We start from the raw sequence: 13,843 nt of genomic DNA, 5'->3' as shown, positions 1-13,843 counted from the left end.
CAGCCCCTCCCCCCGCCCACCCCTCCGGCCGCCTCTGCCGCGCGCGCCGCTGCAGCGCCGCCTTCCCTGCGCAGTCGGTGTCTCCTCCGCGTCGCTGGGTGAGTGGGGGCCGCGCCATTCGGGGCTGGGGGCTGCAGGGAGCGGGGGCCCGGAGGGAGAAGGCCCCGTCCGGGGCGCCCCGCTGCTCCAGGAATCCTGCCTCCGGGGAGCGGGCCGCGGGAGCTCCCGGGAGACGCGTGGCGCTCTCCAGGGTCCTGCCCTCCGAGTGCCCAGCTGGTGCCCAGCCGGGAGGAGTCGCCTTCCGGCCTCCGGGCGCGCCCCCTCCAGGAAGGGCCGTCGCGCCTGGCGCGCATGGTGCGGAAAGGACGGCTGTGGGCCCGGGGCGAGAGCTGGGGAGGTTTGGAAATGGTTTCAGGGGCAGGTGTCTCTGGTCGAGCTGCCCATTTGGAAGACTAGGGATCCAGGTGGGGACTGAAGCATCTTCGGGCCCCTAGATTCTAAGTCTTGCAATTGGGAGGGGCAACTCTAAGGATGGCAGGGAGGAGGGGGCACTGGAGGATCTCTCCTGCCCAGCACATCTCGCCACCCCCGCCTCGGTGACCCAGTTCCTTGGACCTTGAGGAGGGGAGCAAGGAACACACGCCCCCACCCAGCCCTACGCATTTCCTCAGCCCTCTCCCACACACTTGTTCCGCGGGTCCTTAGCCTGGGGCCGAAGAGGTGGATCCTAAATGGAGGGGCTCCAACTTGCAGAAGCACGCATGTGACAGCCTGCTGAGGACACATAGGTGCCCCCCCCAATGGCATGGGGCATACCTGGTCTCTACGCACATGCACACGCATGGATGCAAACGCTCCTGGAGACACATACAATGCAGAGTCCGGGGGCCTGTGTGTGCACACCTGCCTGTGCAGAGCTCTGCAGACACCAGGAGCCCTCTCACCCTGTCCCACTCGCAGCCCCAGCCCGGGGGGCATCCACCTGCACACACCCCCGCATCCTGCACTGAGGGGACCTTTCTGGACTCGTTGGGGGAGGAGCCAGCAGGCTAGGCATCTCTTTAGAAGGGGGATCCCAGCAGGTCCAGGAAGGGCTGCAGCTCCCCCTCCTGGGACCTGGCAGTACCCCTCAGAGAAAAGAGAAAGATGGCAAGGGTGCCTGAGGGTCCCACGTGCCGCTAGCCATGTGAGAGGTGTCGGCATGTGAGTTGGCGTGTGACGGCATGTGTGAGACATGTGGGGTCGTGGGCTGCTGTGTCTTCGTGCACAGGGGATGGGAGTTTTGTGTGACGCTGGGTGGCAGTATATATGCACTGTGTAGTGGAGGGAATGTTGTCATGTATGCAGGCATGAAGACCCATGGGTGGGTGTGGGCTATGTGGGTGGTAGGGGACCCTGTGTGGGCTCAGTAGGCTGTGTGGCAGGGTATATATCAGTATGCATTCTTTTGCGCAGTTTTGGGGCATCTGGTTGATGATTGGCATCAAGTTCACTCTTTCTCATGACGACCCCATGTTTGCAGAGGTGAACTGCCCCCTGGGTGTTCAAGGCTTTGACCTTTTGGAAGTAGATCACCAGACCTATCTTCCGAGGTGCCTCTGGGTGGGCTCAAACTGCCAGCCTATTAGCCAGTAAGCTAACCTTTCACTATTTGCATCACCCAGGGACTCCTTTTGGCCTTAAAAACAAAACAAAACAAAAACAACTCACTGCCATCAAGTTGATTCCGACTCATGGCCACCCTATAAAGCAGGGTCAAACTGGCCCTGTGAGTTTCTGAGACTGTAACTCTTTACAGGAGTAGAAAACACCCCCTTTCTCCGGCAGAGAGGCTGGTGGTTTCAAACTGCTGGTTTAGCAGTTAGCAGCCCAACAAGTAACCAGCGTGCCCCGTCACATTTACGTGTGCATGCACTATTCTAAATGTGTCATATGTATTGCCGAATTAAATCCCCACCCAAGTCCTATGAGGGGTCCAGTTACTACCCCCACTTCACAGGTGCAGCAGAGAGAGCTTAGGAGCTTACTCCAGGTTACAGAGCAGGTAAGAGGCAAAGCTGGAATTCAAACCCAGGCAGTCCAGCTGCAGCACCCAGACTGGCACCTCCCCCTTGCTGCCTCTGGCCAAGTCCACATGGGGCAGTGGGGAGGGGGTGGAGGACCAGAGGCGTCTTCTGCACTGCCCCGGAAAGCTGTGAGGTGCTTTGTCATGCCATGATTTCCTGAGCTGAGGCCGGTGGAGTCACCTCTTGGAGCCTATCCTCTTATCTGTAAAATGGGGCTAATCCCCAATGGCCTACCCTGGGGAAGATGAAAGGACACGGCTTGGAACGTAGTAGGGCCTCAGTAAAAGGGAGCACCCTTCCAACCCTCTCCCTCTGGATCTACTCTCTGAGAATGTGTAGGGTGTGGGGAAAGGGTGTGGAGCGAGTCACAGAGGCAGGCTGTGGGCTGGAAGCTCTGCGACCTTGGGCCAGGCAGGCCCTCTCCCTCTCTGGGTCAAAGGCCAGGGCAGCTGGTGTCTAAGGGCCCATCTGAAGTGGTATCAAGGCTGAGGGGAGCCTGACCACCTCGTTCTGTCCCTTAACCCCCTCGGGGATCCAGGTGGGACTTGGCTCAGCAGCCATGGGCAAGCAGAACAGCAAACTGCGGCCCGAGATGTTGCAGGACCTGCGGGAGAACACGGAGTTCTCGGAGCTGGAGCTACAGGAGTGGTACAAGGGCTTCCTCAAGGACTGCCCCACGGGCATCCTCAACGTGGACGAGTTCAAGAAGATCTACGCCAACTTCTTCCCCTATGGCGACGCCTCCAAGTTCGCCGAGCACGTCTTCCGCACCTTCGATACCAACAGCGACGGCACCATCGACTTTCGGGAGTTCATCATCGCGCTGAGCGTGACCTCGCGCGGCCGCCTGGAGCAGAAGCTCATGTGGGCCTTCAGCATGTACGACCTGGACGGCAACGGCTACATCAGTCGCGAGGAGATGCTGGAGATTGTGCAGGTGGGCCCCGGGCCCTGGGCGGCCCTGCTCCCCCAGATCGGCAAGGGCAAGGGCCCAGCCTTGATCCCCACCACTCCTGTTATCCTCTCCACAGCTTAGGCGGGTGGGGGCGGGAACTACCTTACCCCCCATTTAAAAACCAACCTGCTCACCAACTCTTCTTTAGGAAGTGACTTCCAGTGCTTAAGAAAAGCTGGGTGAACTCACTTATGCCTGACCTTTTCTGAGACTCACCGACGGCCCATTTGCCAGTGTTATGTTCATTGTGTGTGTATGTCTGGGGGTTGCTCCTGAACTTGACTCCCTTTATCCCTGTTTGCTCCAGGGTGTATTTCCTAAGAACAAGGACATTCTCTTACATAACCTATAATATGATTATTGAAGTCTGGACATTTAACATAGAAACAATGCTATTATTTAATCTACAGGCCATATTCCAATTTTGCCAACTGTCTCAATAATGTTCTCCGTTGAATTTGCCCCCACCCCCACCCCTCCAGCCCGGTTTTGGCTCACACGCTGCATTTAGCTGTCCCGTTTCTGTGTTGTCGTTGTTGGTGTTGATGGTCCTCCTGTAGAACAGAAGGAAACATTGCCCGGCCCTACCCCATGATCTGGGTCAGACATACCTGTCTGTTTACATTTCTGCAGAGCACAGGCCTGTTATATGTCAGTGGTTCTCACTCTGGAGGACACAGAGACTCAGAGAGGTAAGGAGACTTGCTTGAGGCCACACAGCCTGTGAGGCAGTCATGTGGCTCCAAAATCTGGAGTGCCATCTTAATAATCCCCCACGCCCCCCGCCCAGCTGATTTGGCTGAGGGACCAGTACAGGCTAGGTACTGAGCAAGGTGCCTGTAGCCACGAGCACGGTGGGGATCACAAAACTTGGGGATCACTCCTGAGCTCAGAGGGGAAGTGCCTTGCCCAAGGTCCCACAGCACGTAAGTGGAGGCAAGCTCAGATCTCTCAAAAGGGAGGGTTAGCGTCCAGTTCAGGGGTCAGCCTCAATTCAGCATGCTCATCTATAAAATGAGACTGCTGCTGCTGCCCTTACAGGAGTGGGGAGGAGTTATGGGGCTAACTGGAATGCTCTCTCTTAGTGTACTCTATAAGTGTGACTTGAATTAGTTTTATTTCAAAAATCTTCTGAGAACCCACTGATTGAGTCTGGTCTTGAGGCCTGTCCGGGCTCTGGTTTTATTTTCTTGCCCACTTTTCCCTTGAGTCTGTTTCTTCACCTGTAAAATGGGGATGTTTGCCCCTACTTCCCAAGGCTATTTGGGCCACCCTATAATTAGTACATGGTAACTGCTAAGAGATTACCCTCACCCCCCACCCCCATCTGCATAACCTCCACTCCAGCAAGAATGGCTTTGCCTGCATCCCTGAAATGGACTGAGTAGTCCTGCCAGGCAGCTTCGCCCAAGCTCTCAGCCCCTTCTTCTGCCTCCCGACCAACCGACCGCTCCGGTCCCTAGTGCCCTCTTGCTGAGGGTCTAGATTTGCTCTTTAGCCAAAGAATGGGCTGCCTTAGGGGGGTGCTCCCCTCTAGTGCCTACAGAGGTGGGGGGAGTCTTAATGGTTTTTTTAGGGACTCCCATGGCCAGGGTTGCTGGATGGTGGGTCACTCTGGTGGAAGGATTGGGGTGGCCAGAGTGGTGGGGGATCACTCAGGGACTGGGCCGCAGCGGATGCCAGCTCGGTAGCACCTGCAGGGATGTTTTAGGACTTGAAATGGTCCTGTTGCTAGAGGAACCACATTGGCCAAATCGGCCCTAGTCTATGGGCATCTCAGGGATCCTTCCTGGCTGGCCTCTGCTATCTAGGTCAAGGCTTTGTCGCGGCAGCCGGGCAGCCCCAGACGACTGGTGCAGACAGGGCTCTGATTAATTACAAGTCGGCTCCAGTGAAACAATGATCGAGCAGCAATTCCAACCAATTAATGAGGAGGCCCAGGAGAGGAACTGTCACGAGGGGTATGGTCACTCAGTCACTTGTACCAGGTCCTTCTTGGGACCTAACTCTGCACCAGGCAGTGGGCACACTGGGAAGGAAGAGGCCTGTCTCAGCCTTTTGGGGACCCCCAGGCTGGCGGGGGAGAGAAGTGTGCAGCCGATCATTGAACTGGTCAGCGTGGTCTGTAGTGTGGGTCAGGAAAGCCTGGGGGACGTGGTCATGACTACAGTAGCTGCAGTGTGTGACCACTTACCCTAGGGCCAGCTGGTTTTTGCCATTACCTCCTAGTCCTGTGGACAAGCCTGATTTCGGCCAATATGATCATTCATTCCCACTTACAGATGAGGAAATAGAGATTTATAGAGGTTAAGTACTGCGTGAGGAAGGCTACCCAGCAAGTGCATAGTGACACTGGATGCCATTCCAGGCTATTTATTACCACCCCACACTGCTAGGCATCCGAGAGGGAGTGAGTTTGAATCTTCGCCGTGCCTGGCTTCTCACCTGGACAGTGGGCATCAGGGTCCTGCTTCGCAGGGCCATTATCATGTTTTGAGACAGTGCAGAGACCTGGCACATAGAGATGCCTGGCAATCAGTAGTGGGCTGTGATCATTTGTCTGGAAAACCCAGGCTTAGGCTTTTCCATGGTAGAGAGCTTGGTAGGGGCTGGAGTGTGAGGTGCCTTGAATGTGGACTGGACACGATACGGAGAGCAGTGGGCAGTGCCAGTGGCTTGTAAACAGAACCTCTTCAAGGTGCCAAGCATTGTGCTGGGTTCTGGGGAAGTGGGCTAGGCGGCCATGGTCTTTCCATATCCGCTTGGTGGGGCCCCTGCCAGCTCCTCCTCAACAGAAGAGGCCTGACGATCAGCTCCCATAAGGCACCCCTAAGGGGTCCTGTAGGGTCGCTGTGACTCCAAATGAACCCTCAAGGGCACACAACAGTCCTGCCTTGACATGTTCACTTCCAGATAGGCAAAGCCCAGGAGCTCCTTGACCAGCCTGGGTCAGAGCAGCCTTCGAGAAAGCCCGAACGGGGAGTGGGAAGCAGCAGAAGGCGCGTGGGGCAGCCTCCAGAAGGAGCGAGGGGCGCTGGCAGGCCTGCAAGGAGGCCTGTGTGGAGCTGGGGCGAGGGGGCGGTCGCTGGGATGGGGAGGTAGCAGTGGAGATCCGCGTTTGGAAAGAGCTTTCCTAGGCAGCGTGGGGGCGCAGACCTGAGGGAAGGAGACCGGAAGAGACCCGTGCGGAGGCCGAAGCCCCAAGCTGGATCTGAGGCTGAAGCAGGAGCCTTCTTGGAGGAGGTGTTGGGGGGAAAAACTAGAGGGAATTGCGGCTACCGGTCTGGTTCTTTTATTCCAAGGGGCCTGAACCCAGTCCCTTCCAAAGACCAAGCCTTGTGTACAGCTGGCGCAAAAATCCCGCGCCGGAGCCTCAGGGCCCGGGGAGCTCGGGCACGTGCTGGTGCCCGCCCCCGCCGCCCTCGGCCTGGCGGAGCCCAGGCTGTCCCTGCCCCCAGCAGGGACTCCTCTGCACGATTTGTAGAACGCCCCGCCCCTCCGGGCCCAGATGCTGGGGCACCACCAGCCCTCCGCCTGCAGGTTACAGATGGCTCCGCAGCCTAGTGTTCCCCTGCGCTGGGCGCCCCGTGTTGCCTAAGGGAGCGTGAGTGGCGGGTACCCCTAAATCACTGTCATCAGAGTGCATTCCAACTCACTGCGTCCCGATAGGGGCAGTACAGAACTGCTCCTCAGGGTTCCCAAGGCTTCATCCAGCCTCTTCTTTCTCCGGGAGAAGCAGCCGAGTTTGAACTGCCGATTTTGGGGTTAGCTAGCAGTCCCTGTCCTTGGTCCACAGCTCCTTGCTGGAGCCCCGGTGTTCCTGAAAAGCAGGCCTAAGCTGCGGGCCAGGCGTGGTCCTGCAGCGGCTTCCCTGATCCCTACTGCCCACTCCCGGGCTCGTCCTCTCTGCGCGCGGCCCCAGCTGCACCTTCCTCCGGAACCTCCGCGACCCCACGCCGGCTGGGGTTCCGCCAACCTCACTGCATGCCTGGGGGTGCTTTCGGATCTTGGTGGTGGTGACTCTGGCCAGCCCCTCTCACTCCCTGCCTTGACCCCCGTTCCGCCCCCCAGGCCATTTACAAGATGGTTTCGTCCGTGATGAAGATGCCAGAGGACGAGTCGACCCCGGAGAAGAGAACGGAGAAAATCTTCCGCCAAATGGACACCAACAACGATGGTGAGGGGGCGTGGTGGGCGACTGGCTCCCCCCCCCCACTCTGCCCGCAGTAGCCTCCTCTTATCAAGGCCCTCCTGTCCCGCAGGCAAACTGTCCCTGGAGGAGTTCATCCGCGGGGCCAAGAGCGACCCGTCCATCGTGCGCCTGCTGCAGTGCGACCCCAGCAGCGCCTCCCAGTTCTGAGCCCGAGGGGTCGCCCGCGCTCCTCGCTGCCTTCACTCCCTTGTCTCCCCAGGGCCCCCTAGGGTCTGCACTGTGTGTGTGTGTGTGGGGGGGGCTTGGAGAAGGGAGCCCTGCAGTTAGCATCCCACAATCCAAGAGGCCACATCTCTTTTCCTAAGGATAGACACAGGCCCCTCAGTCAGCACCCCCATCTTGGTATCATAAGCCCCTCTCCCCGCACGCGCATACACCAGTCACCTGGAGGTCAGAGCTCCCTCCTCTATCACAGGCAGGCTCCCCAGCTGGAGGGGAGGAGAGGGCCTTGCCCAGGTGCCCCAAGCGAGGAGTCTGCCTTCAAATAGGATTCCCCAGGTGAAAGTTTGAGGAAGAACTTTCAGGGGGACTCAGCCCTTTCTGCCCTGAGGGCCATGGTGCAAAAGGAAAATCTTTCTGCACCCCACATGCCAATTAGCACTTGGACCAACACAGCTCATCACACACAGACCCACGGACCCTTGGGTATATTAGGTCTCTCTCTCTCACCAACACAGGCCCACAGGCAGATGGGCAGGTGGCCCCAGAGCCCCACGCACAAGTGTCCCATGTGGGTTAGAAGCACAGCCCCTGGCCGGACCCACCCTCCCCACCCTCCCGCATGCATCCACATGGAGCGTCTCTGTTCTTTTTAACAACTTCTGAATAAAGTCTCGTCTCAGTGCGGTGGGCTGGGTGGCCGGGAAAGGGGACTAAAAGTCCCACCTGGGTGCCCGAGTGTCCAATGAGTCCTCTTGGGTTGGCCCCAGGGTCCAGTTCAGACATGGTCTGCGGCCCCATGGCTCGGACTCGGCGAAGCATCACCCTCACAGGGTCAGTGGCTCTGCGCTGGTGCAGCTCAGCAGGTCATGGCCCTCCATCGGCTCCCGGCCCTCCTGCATCTGCGAGAGACAGGAAGTTGCCGGACCCACTGGGTCTGTGTTTCTTCCTCCAGGATGCCCAGGGAATGGGGGTATCTGGGAGGACCCCAAAGGCAAGACCTAAGGCAGCCCCTCGGAGTGGCCCCAATTCCAGTCCAAATATTCCCCTCCCTCTTTCAAGACTTCATCCTGGATCTTGGGTGGGTCCGGCATCGGCTGTGTGACTCAGCCAGGTGGGCTCACTTTTGGGCCTCCACACCTCACCCCTTGGTCCTCAGGGTGGTGGTAGGGGCAGACAAGCCTGACCTTTCTGGCAGGGGCTCTGGGGCAGCAGGGACAGGGGTGGGGCAGCAGGGACAGGGGTGGGGCAGCAGGTGGGTCTTACCGGGCGGAGGCTACTCTTCCCCCACCAGGGCCTCAGTTCCAACAGTTGGTGGGCCAGCTGGGAGCAGCGCACAGCAAACACGCTCTCTGCCACGCAGAATACCAGCGCGATGCCCCACAGACACAGGCTGGAGCTCTGTGGCCAGCACAGGGACACGGGAGATGACCGTCAGGGGCTGGGGGCCGAGGGCAGACCCCAGGATCCCTTCCTCTCCCCATCCCCACCACCTAGCGCCTCATCTCTGTACTCACGTAAATGCGTGTGGGGTCAAAGGGACAGTTGGGTGCGAGGGCCAGAACTTCAGGGTTCCCAAAGGTGCAGGCGGCCAGCAGTGCCCGGCCCTGGGTGGCAAAGGTCACGGCCATCGAGGCCAAGAGGCCGAGGGCACAGGTCAACGAGAGGAGGGCACAGGCCACACTTGAGCTTAACACTGTCCAGCGCTGGAAGGGGAAGGCCGGCGAACGTCAGTTTGGTTCCTGGGCAGCTTGGGCCACCCTGAGGTCACTCTTACCAACAGCCCCAACCAACCACCCAGGGGGGGATACCAGGATACCACATACCAGGGGGATGCTCGGGAGGTATCGGGACAACACGATGGTAGCGATGCCAGAGGTGATGACCTGTGTGGAGGCTTGGGTCAGTCCAGGAGGGAGGGGCGCTGGGCCACACTCAGATGAAGTTTCTACTAACCCAACTGGGGTCACCAAACCACCCACTCCCTTCACCCCTACCAAGCTTTGGCATCATGGGCTCCTCAGAGTCTAGCTTCCACCCAGCCCTGGAGCCAGGCCTCTAAAACACAACCGCTCCCTGCCTACAACCTTCCATGACTTCCCATCGCCTCCAGCCAAGCAACGAAAATAGGGGTCTGCGTACCCCCGGAGTGCAGGAGCAGGCCTGGGGGTATGTTGAGCCACAGGACAAATGTGGGAGATTTGGGGTTGTGGGGTGGGCAGACACAAGAAAGAACTGGCAAGGAGCTGAAAGCAAAATGGTCACTTTAAAACAGAACCTGGACATTTAATGGAGTAGGATTCAAAATCCTTGGGAATATTCTAAAAGCTTGCAGGCCCTCCAGGAGCTGGCCCTAGTTCCATCATCTTCTGAACGAACGGCATCCTGGCCAGCCAGTCTCCCGACTGCCCTGGATCTGGGGACCTCCCTCCCCCACCCAGGCATACTCAAGAGGCAGCGCATGGGGCCACCCACGTGAGACCGCTCACCAAGAACACCAGTCCTCCTCTACCTGCCAGCTCCTGCAGCCTCCCTGCTCAGGTTCTCTCTCCAGCACGCCTCCCTGGTGCGCTCTGCCCCAGGAGGAGGGTGACTACTTAGCCCAACAGCTGCCTTCTGCTCTTTGGGACTCTATCCTACCCGGAGCAGACCCCTGGGGGATGTCTGAGCAGTTACAGTGGGCCTTCCAGAGTCCAGATCCAGCCATGCTTTTAATTCACTGGCCAACCAGCCATGTGTTAGTGCCTCGGCACCTCTGAGTTAAGTCCTGCTCTGCAGAAGGGGCTCACAGGAGGGGCACTGGCTTTGATGTCAGGCACAACTAGGTTCAGATTCCCATTTGGTGCCTTTGTATCTATAGGAGGGTAGCTAGTGTCCCTGGGATCAGTGAGGATTGACGGGTCAGATGGACAGTTCCCAAGTTCACCCCCAGTGAGCCACCTAGCCCTGAGCTCCCAGCCCTCCCCTGCCTTCTTCACCACACAACAGCAGTAAGTGTAACTCCACTCCACACATCTGCACGGCTCAGCCCTGCCCCGCACTGAGGCTCCCTTCTGCTGGGGCCTCGGATGCTTCATCACCCAGGCCTGGAGGCTGGTGGGCTGTCTGAGCTGCATTCTGCAGGAGAGGCAGCAGCTTGGAGGGAGGGGTGGGGGAGTTGGAACTCCATGGCCTCTCAGCGGATGGGCAGGAAGGAACTGGCCGAGCCGGAGCATGTCCGGCCCCTTCATTCGCATGATCACTAGAGAGGTACGGCCATTCAGCCATCAAGACCACCGTTTATCAAGCACTGACAGCAATGCCAAGCCTACTGCCAAATTCCTGCCAAATTGGTTTTCTCCATGTCTGCAGAATAAATCTTCCCTATCCCCACCTCCACACCATGTTATTTTCTCAGCTTGGCATGCCATCCCAGTTTCCTTTCTACCTGCCAGCCCCAGCAGCTGGGCCCTACACCTAGATCATGGTAACCGTGGCCCATCTGAGAACTCGGACTCATCTGCCAATATCCAGCTCAGGGATCTCCACTCCTGTGAAATCCCTTGGGCCCTGCTGTCCAGGGGCACCTTAAGTCACTATCACCATCATAATCCCAGCTCATAGAAGTAGGCAGTAGCCAGACCAGGTGCTATGCTGGGCTCACTCAATCTCACCAGGATCTTCTTAGGTGGGCCCCACACTGACCCCATCTTACAGACAAGGAAGTCAGAGTAAGGAGCGGCCGAGTGCCCGGGGCAGAGCAGAGTGTGTGCAGGTCTCTGCCTGCCCACTCCAGGTGCTGGCTGGGGACTCTTCAAAGGCCTTGCAGCCCCCTCCCCAAAGCACCGGTCCACAGTACCACGATGGCAGAGGTGACTGAGAGGATGTTGACCACGCAGTACTGCAGAGCCACGGCATCATGGGGGGCAGCCACGTAGCGCAGCACTGTGCCATGGAGCAGAGCAGCCGCGATGAAGCTCACGTGACCCAGCACCACCTGCACCAGCCCCGTCTTCATCAGCACCTTCCGGAAGTCACCCACGCTCAAGCCACCTGTGGGAGAGAGCTGTGTTGTGTCAGGGTCGTGGGTGGGATGCATCCCTGGGCGGAGGGGGAAACCGAGGGCCCTGGCAGGAGAGGTGGACATTGGGCTCTATTTCTGGATGACTTGGGACCAGGAACTTGTGTTGTCTGAGCCTCAGTTTCCATAAAGACATTCTCAGGGTGGCGTCTGGAAAAGTCCTCAAGAGGGGCAAGTGAAATGAGACCGGAAAAACACCCAGGTGGTACTTAACAAAGGAGAAGTAGTCCTGGTTGGAAGGACTCGTGGTACAATGGTTGCGTGCTTGGCTACTAACCAAGAGGTCAGCTCCTTTAAAGATGACGGCCCAGGAAACCCTTCTCTGTCATGTAGGGTCACCAAGTCAGAATCAGTTAGACTTGAGGGCACACACCAGCCCTGGCCAATGTAGCCCAAGCATAGTCACACCCTCCGTCCCTGGATGCCTGTGTACTGCTATGATGCTCACTAGGGTTCAGTGGGGCTTCCAAGCGGAGACAAACTAGGAAGAAAGGCCTGGAGATCTAATTCCAAAAATCAGTCTGTAAATACCCCATGGATCACAATAGCCCAATCCCATTGTGCACACCACCAACAACTACAGTTTAGCTAAGGTACAAAGCATAGTCGCTTATACATGGCAGGGTCAGGATTTGAACTCAAGTTTCTGGCTCCAGATCCCATGATCCTTCCACTAAGGCCCTGTGCATCAACTCATTCATCGATGTGTTTGTTACACAAATATTCACTGCTCACCTGTTCAGTGTCAGGCCCTGGGGAAGGACAGCAGGCTGGGGGCGGGCGGGGGGCACAAGTACCAAGGAGTACATGGGGCAGGGATAGGGTCTGACAGGGCTTGGTACCAGTAGCTACTCAACACACAACTACTGAACTGTCTCAAGCTTAGGGAACTCCGGACAAGTCCCCGGGTTTCTCTCATCTGTAAATGGGAAGAATAACACTACAGCTTGACTTCTAGTTGGAAAAGTTGGGAAAGGTAAGGTCTCAGGGTAGGGGCACTGGGCAGGCCGAGGGTGTGGTGGGCACAGGGGCCAAAAGAACACTAGGACTCAGGCACAAATTCTCTCTGAGCAGGAAATGGCTGCTCAGCTTCTCTCTGGGAACTTCTGAGAACAGGAAGCAGGCTGTTCCAGATCCGCTCTCTGGGGTTTTCTCACGAGTCTTGGCTCAGCCTCCAGGGGACACACCATGGCAGTCCCATGAGCCCCTAACCCCTCACGCTGGACAGGCCTCCAGAATTCAACACCCCCTACTTCCTGGACATGCTCCTTGTGGGACCTGACTTTCAGTCCCTTCCTAGGCCTCAGGAGAGTTGGACTGTATTTCATATATGCGAGATGTGTGATTACAAACAAAATCATGCAGCAGTCCCCAAGGAGCTCATCCACAGACTTGCTCTGTGATCTTGCACCAGCTTCTCCCTACCTGTAAAGCCAGGAGGGGAGATCTAGTGGGGTCTCTGAGGCCCCTGCCTGCAGGGCCATTGGAGTGAGCCCCGTCTAGAAGTCCAGGCTAGGCAGCACAGTGAACGAACATGTCTACGTGGAACAGCCTTGTACAGATAACCTACTAGCCAAACAGGAAGGGGCCTGGCAGCTCTGTCCCAGTGGCCAGGCTCACCTCACCCCATCCACCCACCCACCTGGCAGGCCAGACACCACCCAGCTCAGGGCTGTGCTCAGCAACAACAGCAGCAGCAGCCCAGGAGCAAGGTGGGGGTGAAGTTTGGCGGCCCTCCTGGGGTCGTGCACCTGTTAGAATTCTTGGGCCATGCTGAACATTTACCCAGAGGGTACAGACGGCCTCCCGCCTGTCCTAGGAGATGGGAGCCACGGCTCACGCTTTACAGATGAGGAAACGGAGGCTCACAGGTCTCTTGGCTAGACAGAGGATTCCCACCAGAGTTGCTTGATGCTCAGAGGCAGCATCAGTGTGCCCAGGAGCTTGGGGAGCCGGCATGACAGGCTGCTCCCTGCTGATGGTCCGGTTTGGGATGGCCAGCCCCTGACGGCCTTGCAGAGGGGAGGGTCTGCAAGGGGCAGCCCTTTGTGAGGTGGGGAGGCCAACCACTCAGAATCCTTGAGCCCCAGATCTCCCGGCTCGGCTCCCCTCTGACGGCCGTCCCGCTCCAGCACTAGAAAGAGACGTAGGGGAGAGGGCCGAGGGCCACAAGCGGACTCCAGCGGCCGGGGGCAGCCTCCATCCGACTGCCGGGGAAACTGAGGTCCGGAGAGGGAGTAGCTGGGCCCAGGTCACGCAGGAAGTTAAGAGGCGGCGAAGACGGCCCAAACCCCGGGGTTTCGGGCTCCCCCTTCCGCGCTCCGCCCCGGCAGGAGGATCTGGGTCGGGTCGGGGCCTCCCGGGCCCGGCCGTCCCCGCCGCCGCCGCTC

The 13,843-nt window shown here is 58.3% G+C and overlaps 3 protein-coding genes across 4 annotated transcripts in view; 1 reads left to right on the top strand and 2 right to left on the bottom strand.

The window, feature by feature from the left end:
* Window positions 1-353, bottom strand: part of FNDC5 (fibronectin type III domain containing 5) — a 24,427-nt gene extending 24,074 nt beyond the window's left edge. Inside the window, exons 1-2 of the mRNA XM_030887984.2 lie at window positions 215-353; window positions 21-131 (exon numbers count right to left, since the gene is read on the bottom strand). Of these exons, the coding sequence (XP_030743844.2) occupies window positions 21-131; window positions 215-353 (250 nt within the window). The remainder of the gene's footprint in view (window positions 1-20; window positions 132-214) is intronic.
* On the top strand, window positions 40-8,078 carry HPCA (hippocalcin). The gene is made up of 4 exons (XM_004704999.2): window positions 40-98; window positions 2,605-3,003; window positions 7,093-7,198; window positions 7,284-8,078. The coding sequence occupies exons 2-4, from the start codon at window positions 2,626-2,628 to the stop codon at window positions 7,379-7,381; spliced, it is 582 nt and encodes a 193-aa protein (XP_004705056.1). The 5' UTR covers window positions 40-98; window positions 2,605-2,625; the 3' UTR covers window positions 7,382-8,078.
* Window positions 7,865-13,646, bottom strand: TMEM54 (transmembrane protein 54). Of its 2 annotated transcripts, XM_045299058.1 has the most exons (6): window positions 13,239-13,646; window positions 11,232-11,425; window positions 9,220-9,279; window positions 8,911-9,099; window positions 8,660-8,794; window positions 7,865-8,295 (listed from the first exon to the last, which is right to left on the bottom strand). In XM_045299058.1, exons 2-6 carry the CDS (start codon window positions 11,388-11,390, stop codon window positions 8,221-8,223), a joined length of 618 nt encoding a protein of 205 aa, XP_045154993.1. In that variant the 5' UTR covers window positions 11,391-11,425; window positions 13,239-13,646; the 3' UTR covers window positions 7,865-8,220. The 2 variants fall into 2 exon arrangements, with proteins under 2 accessions (XP_045154993.1, XP_045154992.1); XM_045299057.1 differs by having other exon boundaries at window positions 11,232-13,646.
* Between the last annotated feature and the right edge of the window lie 197 nt (window positions 13,647-13,843).

This window comes from Echinops telfairi, unplaced genomic scaffold, assembly GCF_000313985.2.
Source record: "Echinops telfairi isolate 266 unplaced genomic scaffold, ASM31398v2 ScPeMD7_7457;HRSCAF=8495, whole genome shotgun sequence".
NCBI lineage: Eukaryota > Metazoa > Chordata > Mammalia > Afrosoricida > Tenrecidae > Echinops > Echinops telfairi.
Note: the sequence above shows the minus strand (reverse complement) of the source record. Positions and strands in the feature narration are given on the sequence as shown.